The sequence below is a fragment of the Bos grunniens genome, chromosome 9 (genome assembly GCF_055505025.1).
Source record: "Bos grunniens cultivar Pamir isolate PY7600 chromosome 9, Bosgru_T2T1.0, whole genome shotgun sequence".
Taxonomy (NCBI): Eukaryota; Metazoa; Chordata; class Mammalia; order Artiodactyla; family Bovidae; genus Bos; species Bos grunniens.
Window position 1 is genome coordinate 105,006,046 of NC_141173.1, and position 14,816 is coordinate 105,020,861.

The 14,816-nt window shown below is 50.2% G+C and overlaps 1 protein-coding gene across 1 annotated transcript in view; it reads left to right on the forward strand.

Moving 5' to 3' along the window:
- FAM120B (family with sequence similarity 120 member B) overlaps positions 1–9,721 on the forward strand; it is a 95,723-nt gene extending 86,002 nt beyond the window's left edge. Inside the window, exons 8-9 of the mRNA XM_086318804.1 lie at positions 8,137–8,201; positions 9,102–9,721. Of these exons, the coding sequence (XP_086174930.1) occupies positions 8,137–8,156 (20 nt within the window). The 3' untranslated portion in view covers positions 8,157–8,201; positions 9,102–9,721. The remainder of the gene's footprint in view (positions 1–8,136; positions 8,202–9,101) is intronic.
- The last annotated feature ends 5,095 nt before the right edge of the window (positions 9,722–14,816 follow it).

The window sequence follows — 14,816 nt, forward strand, 5'->3', positions numbered from 1 at the left end:
GGCAAACATCATGGAAGACTAAAAAGTTAGGTCTGTACCTCATCAAAGTAAATTCCAGAAAGATCAACAGTCTAAATGCAAAAGAGAAACAGACATGTACAGAAAGAAACCACAGGAGGATTTTTTTCTGTTGACATATGGAAGGCCTCCCCTTCATGGATCACAGCCTTGTGGCAAAGGGGCTTATCTAACTCAATGAAACTCTGAGCCTGCCTTGCAGGGCCACTCAAGACAGATAGGTCCTAGTGAAGAGTTCTGACAAAACGTGATCCACTGGAGGAGGAAATGGCAGCGCACTCCAGGGTTCTTGCCTTGAGAACCCTGTGCACAATATGAAAAGGCAAAAAGGCATGAGACTGGGAGATGAGCCCCCTGGGTTGGGAAGGGTCCAGTATGCTACTGGGGAAGAGCAGAGGGCGCTTATTAACAGCTCCAGAAAGAATGAAGTGGCTGGACCAAAACGGAAGGAATGCTTAGTTCTGGATGTGTCTGGTGGTGAAAGGAAAGTCCGTTTCTGTAAAGAACAATATTGAATAGGAACCTGGAATGTTAGGTGCATGAATCAAGGTAAATTGGATGTGATGAAGCAGAAGATGGCAGAGAAGGAAATGGCAAACCACTCCAGTATTCTTGCCTAGAGAATCCCATGGACAGAGGAGCCTGGCGGACTGCTGTCCGTAGGGTCGCACAGAGTCGGACACGACTGAAGCAACTTAGCATGCATGCATGCATTGGAGAAGGAAATGGCAACCCACTCCAGTATTCTTGCCTGAAGAATCCCAGGGACAGAGGAGCCTGGTGGGCTGCTGTCTATGGGGTTGCACAGAGTTGGACACGACTGAAGTGACTTAGCAGCAGCAAGCAGAAGATGGCCAGACTGAACATTGACATTTTAGGAATCAGTGAACTAAATGGACGGGAATGGGCAGATTTAATTCAGATACCATTATATCTACTACTGTGGATAAGAATTCCTTAGAAGAAATGGAGTAGACCTCATAGTCAACAAAAGAGTCTGAAATGCAGTACTCAGGTGCAATCTCAAAAACAACAGAATGGTCCTCTCAGACAATTTCCAGGGCAAACCATTCAACATCACAGTAATCCAAGTCTATGCCCCAATTGCTGATGCTAAAGAATGTGAAGTTGAATGGTTCTATGAAGACCTATAACACCTAGAATTGACGCACACACAAAGATGCCCCTTTCATCATAAGGGATTGAAATACAAAAATAGGAAGTTAGGAGATACCCCCCAAAACAGGCAAGTTTGACCTTGGCGTGCAAAATAAAGCAAGGCAAAGGCTAACAGAGTTTTGTCAAGAGAACATGCTAGTCATAGCAAACACCCTTTTCCAAACTCAAGAGACAACTCTACACATGATGTCACTAGATGGTCAACACTGAGATCAGATTTATTATGTTCTTTGCAGCTGAAGATGGAGAAGCTCTATACAATTAGCAAAAACAAGACTGGGAGCTGACTGTGGTTCAGATCATGAGCTCCTTATTGCAAAATTCAGGCTTAAATTGAAGAACATAGGGAAAATCACTAGACCATTCAGATATGATTAAATCAAATCCCTAGTGATTATACCAGGGCTTCCCTGGTGGCTCAGATAGTAAAGCATCTGCCTGCAATGCAGGAGACCTGGATTCGATCCCTGGGTCAGGAAGATCCCCTGGAGAAGGAAATGGCAATCCACTCTAGTACTCTTGCCTGGAAAATTCCATGGATGGAGGAGCCTGGTAGGCTACAGCCCATGGGGTTGCAAAGAGTCAGACATGACTGATCAACTTTCCTTTCCTTTCTAATGATTATACAGTGGAGGTGATTAATCAATTTAAGGGATTAGATCTGGAAGACAGAGTGCCTGAAGAACTATGGGTGGAGGTTGATAACACTGTATAGGAGGTGGTGACCAAAACCATCCCAAAGAAAAGAAATGCCAGAAGACAAAGTGGTTGTCTGAGGAAGCTTTACAAATAGCTGAGAAAAGAAGAGAAGTGAAAGGCAAGGGAGAAAGGGAAAGATATGCTCAACTGAATGCAGAGTTCCAAAAACAGGAAGGAAAGATAAGAAAGCCTTCTTAAGGGTACAATGAAAAGAAATAGAGGAAAACAATAGAATGGGAAAGACTAGAGATCTGTTCAAGAAAATTGGAGATATCAAGGGAGCATTTCATGCAAAGATGGGCATGATAAAGGACAGAAATGGTATGGACCTAACAGAAACAGAAGATATTAAGAAGAGGTGGCAAGAATATACAGAACTATACAAAAAAGGTCTTACTGACATGATGACCATGATGGTGTGATCACTCACCTAGAGTCAGACATCCTGGAGTGTGAAGTCAAGTGGGCCTTAGGAAACATCACTGTGAACAAAGCTAGTGGAGGTAATAGAATTCCAGCTGAGCTACTTCAAATCCTAAAAGATGATGCTGTTAAAGTGGTGCACTCAGTATGTCATCAAATTTAGAAAACTCAGCAGTAGCCATAGGACTGGAAAAAGTCAGTTTTCATTCCAATCCCAAAGAAGGGCAATGCCAAGGAATGCTCCAGCTACTATACAATTGTACTCATTCCACATGCTAGCAAGGTTATGCTCAAAACCCTTCAAGCTAGGTTTCAGCAGTACATGAACTGAGAACTTCCAGATGTACAAACTGGACTTTGAAGAGGCAGAGGAAACCAGAGATTGAATTGCCAACATCAGTTGGATCATAGAAAAGCAAGGGAATTTCAGGAAAATGTTTATTTCTTCACTGACTACACTAAAGCCTTTGACAGTGTGAGCACAACAAACTGGAAAATTCTTAAAGAGATGGGAATACCAGACCACCTTACCTGCCTCCTGAGAAACCTGTATGCAGGTCAAGAAGCAACAGTTAGAACTGGCCATGGAACAATGGACTGGTTCATATTTGGGAAAGGAGTACGACAAGGCTGTACTTGTCACTCTGTTCATCACCCTGCTTATTTAACTTCTATGCAGAGTACATCATATGAAATCCCAGGCTGGATGAATCCCAAACTCAAGACTGCCAGGAGAAATATCAGCAACCTCTTATATGCAAATGATAACACCCTAATGTCAGAGAGTGAAGAGGAAATCAAGACCCTCTTGATGAGGGTGAAAGAGGAGAGTGAAAAAACTGACTTGAAACTCAATATTCAAAAAGCTAAGATTGTGGCATCAGGTCCCCTCACTTCACGGCAAAGAGAAGGGGGATAGTAGAAGCAGTAATATATTTTCTTTTCTTGGGCTCCGAAATCACTGCAGATGATGACTGCAACCATGAAATGAAAAAGACACTTGCTCCTTGGAAGAAAAGCTTTGACAAGCCTAGACAGAATATTAAAAAGCAGAGACGTCACTTTGCCAACAAAGATCTATATAGTCAAAGCTATGGTTTTTCCAGTAGTCAAATATGGATGTGGGATTTGGACCATAAAGAAGGCTGAGCACCAAAGAATTGATGCTTTTGAACTGTGGTGTTGGACAAGACTCTTGAGAATCCCTTGGACTGCAAGATTAAACCAGTCAGTCCTAAAGAAAATCAATCCTGAATATTCATTGGAAGGACTGAAGCTGAAGTGCCAATACTTTGGCCATGTGACGTGAAGAGCTGACTCATTGGAACAGACCCTGATGCTGGGAAAGATTGAAGGCAAATGCAACAGAGGATGAGATGGTTGGATAGCATCACCTACTCAATAGACATGAATTTGAGCAAACTCTGGGAAATAGTGGAGGACAGAGGAGCCTGGCATGCTGCAGTCCATGTAGTCGCAAAGAATTGGACACCACTTAGCAACTGAACAACAGTGGGAGGCCTAAATATAACACAAAACCCAAAAGCCATAATGTTAGGGGAAAAAATACTACGTAAGGGTAAAAAAGATGCTGCATTAATCAAAATCATCACCATAAGCCAAGCAGAAGATAATGGTAAGCTGTAAAAGTAGGTCAATAAGGAAAAGGAGGCAAAGAGGTCACCTGAGGTGGAGATGTGTGTTGCCCTTAAACACATGAGAAAATGCCCAGCTTTTCTCATAAAACTTCCTGAGTGACCATATTCCCCTTGGTCATGCTAAGGGCAGGGGGCTCGCCTGTACCTTTGGTACCAATGCAAAATCCATCCCTTCTGATGGAAGAAAATTTGGTCGTGTCCTTCAGAATCCTACTTCTGTGGGTGTGTCCACAGGTTCAGCCACACAGAGTGGCTGCTTTGGCTGTGCTGCCCATGGGGCCACCCTCACTCACAGATACGTGTGCGGTCACCTGCCCACCAAACAGTCCTGCCGAGTGGATCACGGAGCCCAGCGTCGTGGCCACCAGAGTCTGCACCTGAGACTCAGATCCGTGGATACAGGTGTGAGGGGCTGGCTTGGGGCGGCTGTGACCCCAGAATGCTCAGTGGTTCTGTGAGCCCCCGTCATGGGCCCAGAGCCTCTGGTCATAGGCCATCCGGGAGGGCCTTTCCCTCCAGAGACCCTGCGCCTCACATCGGCCCCCTCACTGTCCTGGAGACCTGACCTGGGCCCGGGGCAGTCTGGGCTCAGGGGGCCCCATCCACAGGGGCTGAGCCAGCTGGGTGGTCACTGAGAACGGTCACGGGTGTGTCCACGTCTCCTCCTCATTTATGTCGTAGGCAGCCCGGTGGCTGGCTGGCTGTGTGTGTATGCTCCCACGGCCCTGGCACAGAGCAGTACCTGCAGCAGCCCCTGAGAAATGCTGCATTATTTTCTAAGAAAAACCACACACAATATGACATGCAAAATGTCACCACCAGTAACGGAATCTCCTCTCTCTCTACTGCTATACTGTCCCCTGGCTGCCTGCAGCTGGGAGCTGTTGGAGTCGACCTTGGGGCCTGACATAGGAGGTGGGGGTATCCTGCCCATAAACAGAGGTGGTCCCCAAGCCAGTTGGCCAGGGCCTCTTAAGAGAAGGGCTGAAGAGGAAAGGTGTGGGAGAAAGAGACCAGCCCCTAGAAATGTCACTTGGGTTCACAGTGGCTTCCCTGGCCCCATGGGGACAATATTGCAGTGCCTGTGCCCACGAGTCCCCTCAATGTGCCCTGAAGAGGGGCAGACGCTGGTGTCGTAGCCGGACTCGGAGGAGGACTCAGGGATAAGGAGCTGGGGTAGTTACCTCCCCCGTGCCCCACATTCTTACAGAAATGGAGTCAGGAATCAGCCTGGGAGCTACTATCAAAACAGCAAGAGATAGCGAGTGTTGGAGAGGGTGTGGAGAGAAGGGAGCCTCCTGCACTGTTGGTGAGAATGTGAATTGGCACAACTACTGTGGAAAACAGTATGAAAGTTCCTCAGGAAACTAAGAACAGAGCTACCATATATTCTAGAAATTCTGGTCCTGGGCATTTGTCTGAAGAAAACAGAAACAGTAATTAAAAAATTTATATGTACCCCTGTGTTCATCACAGCTCTATTTTGGTAGAGCTCTATTTCTGTCTTTATAGACAAGACATGGAAGCAACCTAAGTGTCCATCAATAGATGACTGGATAAAGATGGCGTGGCATGCACATAAGGTGGAATAATATCACGCAGCCATAAACAGAAAGAAACTTGCCATTTGTGACTTGGATGGACGGTGAAATATTATGCTAAGTGAGACAAGTCGGAGGGGAAAGACCTATTGTGTAATTTCACTGCTGTGGAATCTGAAAAGTAAACAAAACAAAAACAAGCTCATAGGTTCTCATCTGTATCATGACGGTACTTGAGATGGTGAGCACGCCGTAGTGTGTACAGATGTCAAATTATATTGCTCTGTAGGCGAAACTTGTATTAAAAGCAAAACCAAGATCAGCCAGGGGGCTGCCTTTGCAGGCAACGTGCTCACAGAGGGAGCTGAGGGTAGACAGCGGTGTCCGTGCTGCAGAGGACCCTCAGCAGGCCTCTGGGGACAAGGCTGCAGGGCAGGAGGGAAGGGGCCCTCGCCACTGTGCATGCTTTCTGTTTAAACCTGCGAGAGGCGAGCAGATGTTCTCTGGTGGCTTTGCTTATAGGCCCAAAGTTGTCACCAGGGCCCAAAGCCTGTGCGTGTTTGTCACCAGCACAGGTCTGCACAGAGGGGCCAGCAGGAGCCTAAAGCCGCCACCCCACCCAGCACAGCAGGGCTGGCCACCAAGCGGGGCTGGCCCTCCACAGCCTGTCCCCGATGCTCCCACGTGTGGTCCCTCCTGAAGCAGAGGGCTGGATCGAACGAGCTTTTGAGGTTCCTTCCCTCACAAGCCCCTAAAGTCTGTGCCCTGGAGCCAGAGAAAGGTTCAAAACAGGAGGCAGCTCTGGGGATGAAGGTGTCAAACGGAAGCTTCAGCCTTCTCCCCCCTCCCGCTGTGAGGGCCAACACCGGGGCTGGGCTGCTCTCGGCTTCTGGGGCTGCTCCGCCGCACCTCTGAGAACTAAGCCATCAACAGCAGGCTGAGAAGTGAGGCGGCCCCATCTCAGTGCACAAATGACCCTAAAGAGGGTCAGATCAGAGGAGCCACCTCCAGACGGGAATTCACAGCTGCCTGGGGCTGGCCCCGTGGCAGGGAGGCAGCACCGAAAAGGTGCATGAGTTCGAGCGTTCAAAAGTGGCCTCCAGGAGCCGCTCCAGGACGAGATGAAAGGGGCCTTCCTGCACAGAAGGTTTTTGTGGGGTCTGCCCTGCAGCGGGCCTGCCTCACAGGTGCTCGGCTTGAGGCTTCTAATCCTTTTCACACACTGTGCCCCCTGGCCACCCTCCCCAGCCAGGCAAGAGGGCTGACTGATGAGACTGCCAGAAGGAGCCAGGACTTGAAGGATAAAGAGAGAGAGGAGGACACATTGGGAGGGAGAGCTGTGGATGCCCCGGCTGCATGGATGTGTGAAAACTTAATCTAGTAGCTGGAGTGGATGCACCTGGACTTGTTTATGTGGCCAGGCTTCCTGAATGTTTCCCATTCAGTTGGGAAACCAAGAACTGGCCAAGGAGTGTGTCGCTGCAGCCCTGGAGACATGAACATAGTCACTCAAAACCGCCTCTCAGTGCCCAGAGCGTGGGGCTGGGGGTGCCTCTTCCTGTAGGGCAACTGCCCTCTTAGGATCGCTTGCACACACTCAGTGCTCAATAAATGTTCTTTGAATGCACGATTTGATGCTTGACCTTCCTGGGGATTAGCCTCTGTCATGGAATAGTAATTTACCAGAAACTCCCCAAATGATGTGTGTTAGTTTTTTCTGCTCATTTCCATCACTCTTTTGCAGTGTCACCTGAGTAGCTGGGTTCTTTGCCCCCACAGATGTTCGAGCAGTTTTCCCAGAACCAGCAAACAGCAACTGTAGTTCACCTGAGCCTGTGGCCCAAATCCTGCAAAAATACTGCTTCAGAAAGAACTTGATTTCTGTCTATGAGAAGCGCCTCAACATGGCTGCTGCACACCACGAACTGGTGAGATAGCTGTCAACAAAAAACCCTCCTAGAACAGACAATTTTCTATTCAAAATTTGCCAACCTGAAAAATACCTACACAAGATTACTTGTTTCTGACACTTTTTCTAAAGCCTGACTCACAGCTACACCGTTTACACTTGATCTTTGTTTGTCAAAGGCGGTCTTAGTGATTTGAAGGCCAAGTGGACAGACTTCCAAACGAGCCCTCCTTTAGCCGTGGACAGAGCGACTGTGCATCTGTGCCGTTCCCCCAGGGCCCCCGCCTGCATCCCGGGCCGGGTCCCCCTCCAGACAGGCCACAGGCCGCACGCTCTCACCTCTGCTCCGGGGAGGCAGCTTTGCTCTGGCCGGTGCTCACTAGCTGTTCCTCTGACTCAGGAACAGAACTGACGCACGTGGGCTGGCAGCCTGCACCCCAGCCCTCGGCTGCTTCTCAGCAGAGGTACCAGCCAACAGTGGGCACCAGACACTGCTGCCCCTCCACCCCAAGTGAGACCACCCCTCAGCAAGCAGCTGTCGGTGTTGGCTGGCCAGATTCCAACAGGTGTTCTGTACAGGTTCAAAGCTCCCTGTCCTGTTACTGGTTCCCAGTGCTACCTGATTCCCTCTTCCTTCTTCTGTGAGAACCTGGTTATGAGTAGAAACTTGGATCTGAAGGTGCGTCTTCTGTCCTTCCCTCCCATCCAGGAGGACCGCAGACTGCGTGAGTGGACCGGAGCCCGTGGGGCCAAGGCCCCCTCCTGCCAGTGGAGGTTAGTCCGAGCTGCCCAACTGGACACCAGGGTTCCTTGGTGATTCAGGCCAAGATTGGGCAGGGGCTCAGGGATTCCCTTCACGGCCCACCAGGCAGGAGAAAGGACTGAGACAAGGGGTCGGGTGACCCCAGAGGCCCTCGTCCCTGATGTTCTACCACCTTCTTGGGCTCGTGATCCCACTCGCACTCCGGCCCTTCCTGGGGCAGGGGCAAGGGGAGGGCAGAGGAGTGCACCAGGCTTGGCGTGAGCTGGCGCTGGCTGTGTGCTCTTGGACAAACTCCTTAGCCTTTCTGCCCCTTGGAGCCCTCTTCCAACACGGGGACATGGCTCCTCTCTCAGGGAGCCCCTGCCAGTGCCACGGCTGACACCCCAGCTCTCACCCTGGGGTTCACCTCGCACCCGCACCCCCAGCCACGTCCCCACCTCTCTTCACTGTCTGCACCGTATTTCTGTAAGGGTTCATGGGCTCCACAGATGTGCTGAAGTTCTTTAAAGAGACCCTGATAAACTATGAATCCCCTCAGTTTCCTCATTTTAAAAAGCTGAATGGTACATTCAGCAACCTTTGCTACAAACATTACCATGGAATCAAATGGAAAGGTATGTGAAAGTCCTTGAACGGATTAAACAGGACATAGACTTTAGTAATGGTAATGACACACTCACCATGGTGACTCGCTCAGTGTGGCACTTCCTGTATTAAGTAATTTGCCACAAGTGCTCATAACTCAGAGAACTCTTTGTCTTGGTTTTTCAAAACGTGGTAGGGGAATGACCTTTATTTGACAACCTGAGGGAAAGAAAAGTAGATAATTGACTCTGGTGTTTTTCTTTTACCTTTTAATTGTTTTAGGTTATTCATTTTGTCTTGTTTTGTTTTTCTTTTCTTCTCTCAAGTGACCATGGCTGAATATGCACTGTGATCTTCAGTAATGGGAGCTGCAGGCAAGTTTCAGGGATGTCAATGCCTCTCTCGTCTCCCCAGCCAGCCAGGCCCGCCCGGGGTGCAGCTGTCCTGCTGGTCAGTGACCAGTTGCTGGGGCAGCAGAAAAGGAAGAGGACCCTTTGCTCTGGCCTCTCATCCCACTCAGAAGCGTCAGAGGAGGCTGCGCGGTGACCCGGCAAGGTGAGGCATTCCAGGCGACCCCAGAGAGTGAGGAAGGGAAGTCGGGACTCGCAGACTCACCCCCACCCACCCTGCTGGCAGGTGAGGCCTCACTGCTCGGCCCTGAACTTCAGCTGAAGTTTGAAACACAGTCAGTGCTGCATCGGAAGAAAGGCTGAATGAGAGCTTGCCTTGGCCACCTGGCGGGGTGTGTCCCAGGGATGCGCTTGGAAGAGATGACCCCGGCACTCAGGAAACCATGGGGAGGGAGGTCTCCCTCCCCATGAGTCTGCTTGACAGACTCAGCAAAGCGTGGGGCGTCTACACCCCCTTGGTGTGGTACTGTAGTCAGTTCCTCCCCAGTGAAAGGTCCTCCCAAGTCCCACTGGAAAAGTCAGTGAGTCCTACACAAGTCACGCCCGTTTGGCCTTTGAGTTTATTTACCATGTCCTTTGCGTTCACAGGAGCCCTGTGGCAGAGCCCTGGATCTGTGAGCCCAAGCATGGTTCTCCACAAGATGTGGTTTGTCTTTTCACAGAGGGTGGCACTGGTGTGGCTGGAGCTGTACACAGCCCATGATGGCCCAGGACCCAGGGGGGTGTTGCATCCTGGTTGAACCAGATGCAGAAGAGGGCTCCTCATCAGGGGCCTTCTGGAGACCCCAACAGCATCTCCCAGTCCCTGGGAAATTCCAAGACTCCTGTTCAGGGGGCCTGGTGCCATGGTGAACTGGCAGACACTGCTTCCCAAGTGAGTAGACTGAGATCTGAGAAGCTGGCCCTTTGACGAAAATGACACGGCTAACAAGTGGTGGGTTACAGTTCCAAGCCATCATCCAAACCCAGGTCTGTGTTCAAGTGTGCACACACCACGCATGTGCTCATGGCTGAGGGCAGCTCAAAAGGCTGCCCAGGCACGAAGACCTTCACGTAGGCACAGTGACCACAGAGCGAGTGTCCAGGGTCAGATTTGGGATTTCTGGTCCCATCGTGCAGACTCTGCTGCTATCACTTAGCAGAGGAGCCCTGAGTCCCAGAGTCACTCTTCTTTGTTTAAAGAACAGGGAGGGTGGGGCCTGGAGAGCCCTGGAGGCAGGCCTTGTCCAGAAGCCCAGAACTACCAGCGCCCTCTCCTGAGGTCTGTGTGCCCGCTGTCATGTGATGCTCCTGGATTCTAACCCTGAAGCCGGGCATGGCTGGGCCACTGCTGGAAGCAGAAGCACCAGCTGTCTCACCAGGCCCGTCCTGAAGCGGGAGGTAGGGGCTGTTCTGGAAACGCAGCTTGGAGCCTGCTCTCTGCTTGTGTCTACTATTCTGGAAGTACCATCCCCTGAGTTAAGTCTTCTTCTTAAGCTGGTTCAAATAGATCCAGGTATCTGTAGCTGAACTCCGGCACAAAAATTCCCAAACTCCCTCGGTTGGGAAAAAGAAATGCAAAAAGGCAAAGGGGTTGTCTGAGAAAAGAAGAGAATCTAAAGGCAAAGGAGAAAAGGAAATATATACCTATTTAAATGCAGAGTTCCAAAGAGTAGCAAGGAGAGATGTGAAAGCCTTCCTCAGTGATCAATGCAAAAAAATAGAGGAAAACAATATAATGGGAAAGACCAGAGATCTCATCAAGAAAATTAGAGATACCAAGGGAACATTTCATGCAAAGATGGGCACAATAAAGGACAGAAATGGTATGTATCTAACAGAAGATATTAATAAGAAGTGGCAAGAATACACAGAAGAACTATACAAAAAGATCTGTATGACCCAGATAACCACGATGATGTGATCACTCATCTACAGCCAGACATCCTGGAATGTGAAGTCAAGTGGGCCTTAGGAAGCATCACTACAAACAAAGCTAGTGGAGGTGGTGGAATTCCAGTTGAGCTATTTCAGGTCCTAAAAGATGATGCTGTTAAAGTGCTGTGCTTAAAATGCCAGCGAATTTGGAAAACTCAGCAGTGGCCACAGGACTGGAAAAGGTCAGTTTCCATTCCAATCCCAAAGAAAGGCAATGCCAAAGAGTGTTCAAACTATCGCACAAATGCACTCATCTCACATGCTAGCAAAGTAATGCTTAAAATTCCTTAAAATTCTCCAAACCAGGCTTCAATAGTACGTAAATTGTGAATATCCAGATGTTCAAGCTGGGTTTAGAAAAGGCAGAAGAACCAGAGATCAAATTGCCAATATCCATTGGATCATATAAACAGCAAGAGAGTTCCAGAAAAACATCTACTTCTGCTTTATTGAGTACACCAAAAGCCTTTGACTGTGTGGAACACAACAAACTGTGGAAAATTCTTCAAGAGATGAGAATACCAGACCACCTGACCTGACTCCTGAGAAATCTGTGTGCAGGTCAAGAAGCAACAGTTAGAACTGAATGTGGAACAACAGACTGGTTCCAAATAGGAAAAGGAGGACATCAAGGCTGTATATTGTCACCCTGCATATTTAACTTATATTCAGAGTTCTTCATGCAAAATGCTGGGCTGATGAAACACAAGCTGGAATCAAGATTGCCTGGAGAAATATCCATAACCTCAGATTTGTAGATGACACCATCTTTATGGCACAAAGTGAAGAACTAAAGAGCCTCTTGATGAAGTGAAAGAGGAGAGTGAAAAAGTTGTCTTAAAACTCAACATTCAGAAAACTAGAATCATGGCATTTGGTCCCATCACTTCATGACAAATAGATGGGGATACAATGGAAACAGTGACAGACTTTATTTTTTGGTGCTCCCAAATCACTGCAAATGGTGATTGCAGACATGAAATTAAAAGATGCCTACTCCTTGGAAGAAAAGCTATGACCAACCTAGACAGCATATTAAAAAGCAGAGACATTGCTTTGCCAAGAAAGGTCCGTCTAGTCAAAGCTATGGTCTTTCCTATGGTCATGTATGGATGTGAGAGTTGGACTATAAAGAAAGCTAAGCACCAAAGAATTGATGCTTTTGAACTGTGGTGTTGGAGAAGACTCTTGAGAGTCCCTTGGACTGCAAGGAGATCAAACCAGTCCATCCTAAAGGAAACCAGTCCTGAATATTTATTGGAAGGATTGATGCTGAAGCTGAAACTCCAATCCTTTGGCCACCTGATGTGAAGAACTGACTCATTGGAAAAGACCCTGATGCTGGAAAAGATTGAAGGCAGGAATAAAAGGGGACGACAGAGGATGAGATGGTTGGATGGCCTCACCGACTCAATGGACATGAGTTTGAGCAAGCTCTGGGAGTTGGTGAAGGACAGGGAGGCCTGGTGTGCTGCAGTCCATGGTGTCACAAGGAGTCAGACACGACTGAGCAACTGAACTGACTGACTGGGCTATTGGTCCAATCTCGCTGAAGGTGAAGGTGAACAAGTCCACCCTTGGGCCTTGTTTTGTCTTAGCTATGAAACAAGCTGGTCAACTGAGTCATTGCTCAGCAAGTCCTCACCCCCAACAGTGTGGACCTGGCACCCTGGACCTGGCCTTGAGAGCTCCCCAGGGAGACTGCAGCCTTCTTCCCGCAGCCCAGAGCAGGGCTGCCTTTGCAGCCTGCACACTCTGTGTGAAGAAGGGCACTTACTGTCCAAGCCAGCCGGTGCTGAGTGATGGTGCACAGTGTTGTCATGGCAGGAGCTGCTTACTACATCTAAGGCTGGTTTTGAGAACAGAACAAGAGATCAGACACTTTCGCTGTTGCCTGGCCGTCTCCTCCCCACCCCGCCCCCCGTCTTCTGGGCTGTTTGCTGGGAGCTCCCTCCTGTGGGTTCCTCTCTGCCCTCCACCTGTCTCAGACCTGTCTCGGTGTTGTGCTCCTTGGTCGATTCCCTAGCATTGCTCCCTGCCCTCTGGTGGGGTGGGGTACCCCCAGGATGTGGCCCCGGATTGAAGGGGATCCCAGAGCCCCAGGAAGCCTTCCTGGGCCACCGTCTGCGCCCTTCTCCGCAGCTGCACCTCGGCGGGCCCTGTGTGTCTGCTCAGCTCTGCAGCTGCGTTCCCAGCCAGGCCCCATGAAATGCGCTCGGAATCTCCCATGGTGCCCCTTGCACCAGACCCACGCTGTGGGATTTAATCACACAGACACCACTACCTCCCCGGCCCGGGCCCCCGAGGGCAACTCCCCATCGTGGCCTCATGGGCGCCTCCACTGCTGACTGACCTGGGGACACACAGCCTCTCAGACAGCGGGCGCTTCCCTTCACCTCTGCACACTGCACTCAGGCCCAACACAAACGTAGTAAGCTTGTGCTCGCAATTTCCTACTTTTGAATTTCCTCCATCACTTCCCAGAGAATAAGGAGACTCAGAGGGCTGGGGCCAGACAAGCTGAGCAAATCCAGCTGCCCCTGAATCTCCCTGCACCCCAGTTTCCTCATCATAAACTGGGGGGCATCCCTTCCAGGAGGCTGTGTGGGATCAGAGGGACACCAGCAGGTGCCAACGCCTCTCCTCCCGCCTCCCCCTCTGTGCATCTCTGCCTCTGCGCCCCTCCTGTGTCTGTCTCTCTCTCTGCCTCCCTCTGTCCCTCTGTCTCCCTCTGTGTGTCTGTCTTTCTGTCTGTCTGTCCCTCTTCTCTTTCTCTTGATCTCTGTCTCTGCTCCCCCACAACAGTCACTCTCCGGCTACCTGGCCTCACTGCTTGGTGCTGGCCATCCAGGAGACACAGACTGGAGCCCCAGCAATGCTCACCGCCCTTCCTAAGTCATCCCTAGCTCAAGGACCGTGTTTGAATCTGCCTCTGGCCCGAGGCAGAAGGCGCGTGGGGCTGGAAGGGAACCAAGGGCACGGCCACTTCTCTGCAGGAGCTGGAGATGGACAGACGGCCAGAGGTGAGCAGCTGAGACCAGAACGGAGAAATGGACTGGAGGAGGGGGGCTCGGAGGGGTGCGGGGACCAGGTGAGGGGCCGCAGGTCCCTGCCTGCCCTCCTGAGGAGCCGTGTCCTTGGGGACTGTCCCTCCTCCAAACTCCCAGGGTCTGAAAGCCACCCAGACCCTCATCCGCAGGAGCCCTGGCACCTAGGTGAGTGTCAGGTGAGCCTCTTCCAGGCCTTTGAGGTGCTCAGCTTCAGGCTACCTGCTGAGTCTCCACCCCTCAGCAGCACCCCCCGCCCTGGTCCTTGGCTTTCCTGGGGAGTCCTGGGAAAGGACCCCCTGGTCCTTTTCACTCCTTCAAAGTGGCTGCACAAATTAGCTTGATGAGTTAATCCCCAAACTTGAGAGAAACGAGGTGCTGCTGGAAGTAGTGATGGGTATGACCCTGCTGCTGCCTCGCTCTCCTCCGCCCAGAGGCTGATAAGCAGAGACCCTGGACTGGCACAGGCATCAGGCACTGACCGCTGAGCACCTTGCCCACACTGATTTTTCATCTGGAACAGAGTCTGAGGAGACCCGGGAAAAGCAAGTTTTATCCTGTTGGTATTGATAATAGCATCCGGTCCCACCACTTCATGGGAAATAGATGGGGAAACAGTGGAAACAGTGTCAGGCTTTATTTTTCTGGGCTCCAAAATCACTACAGA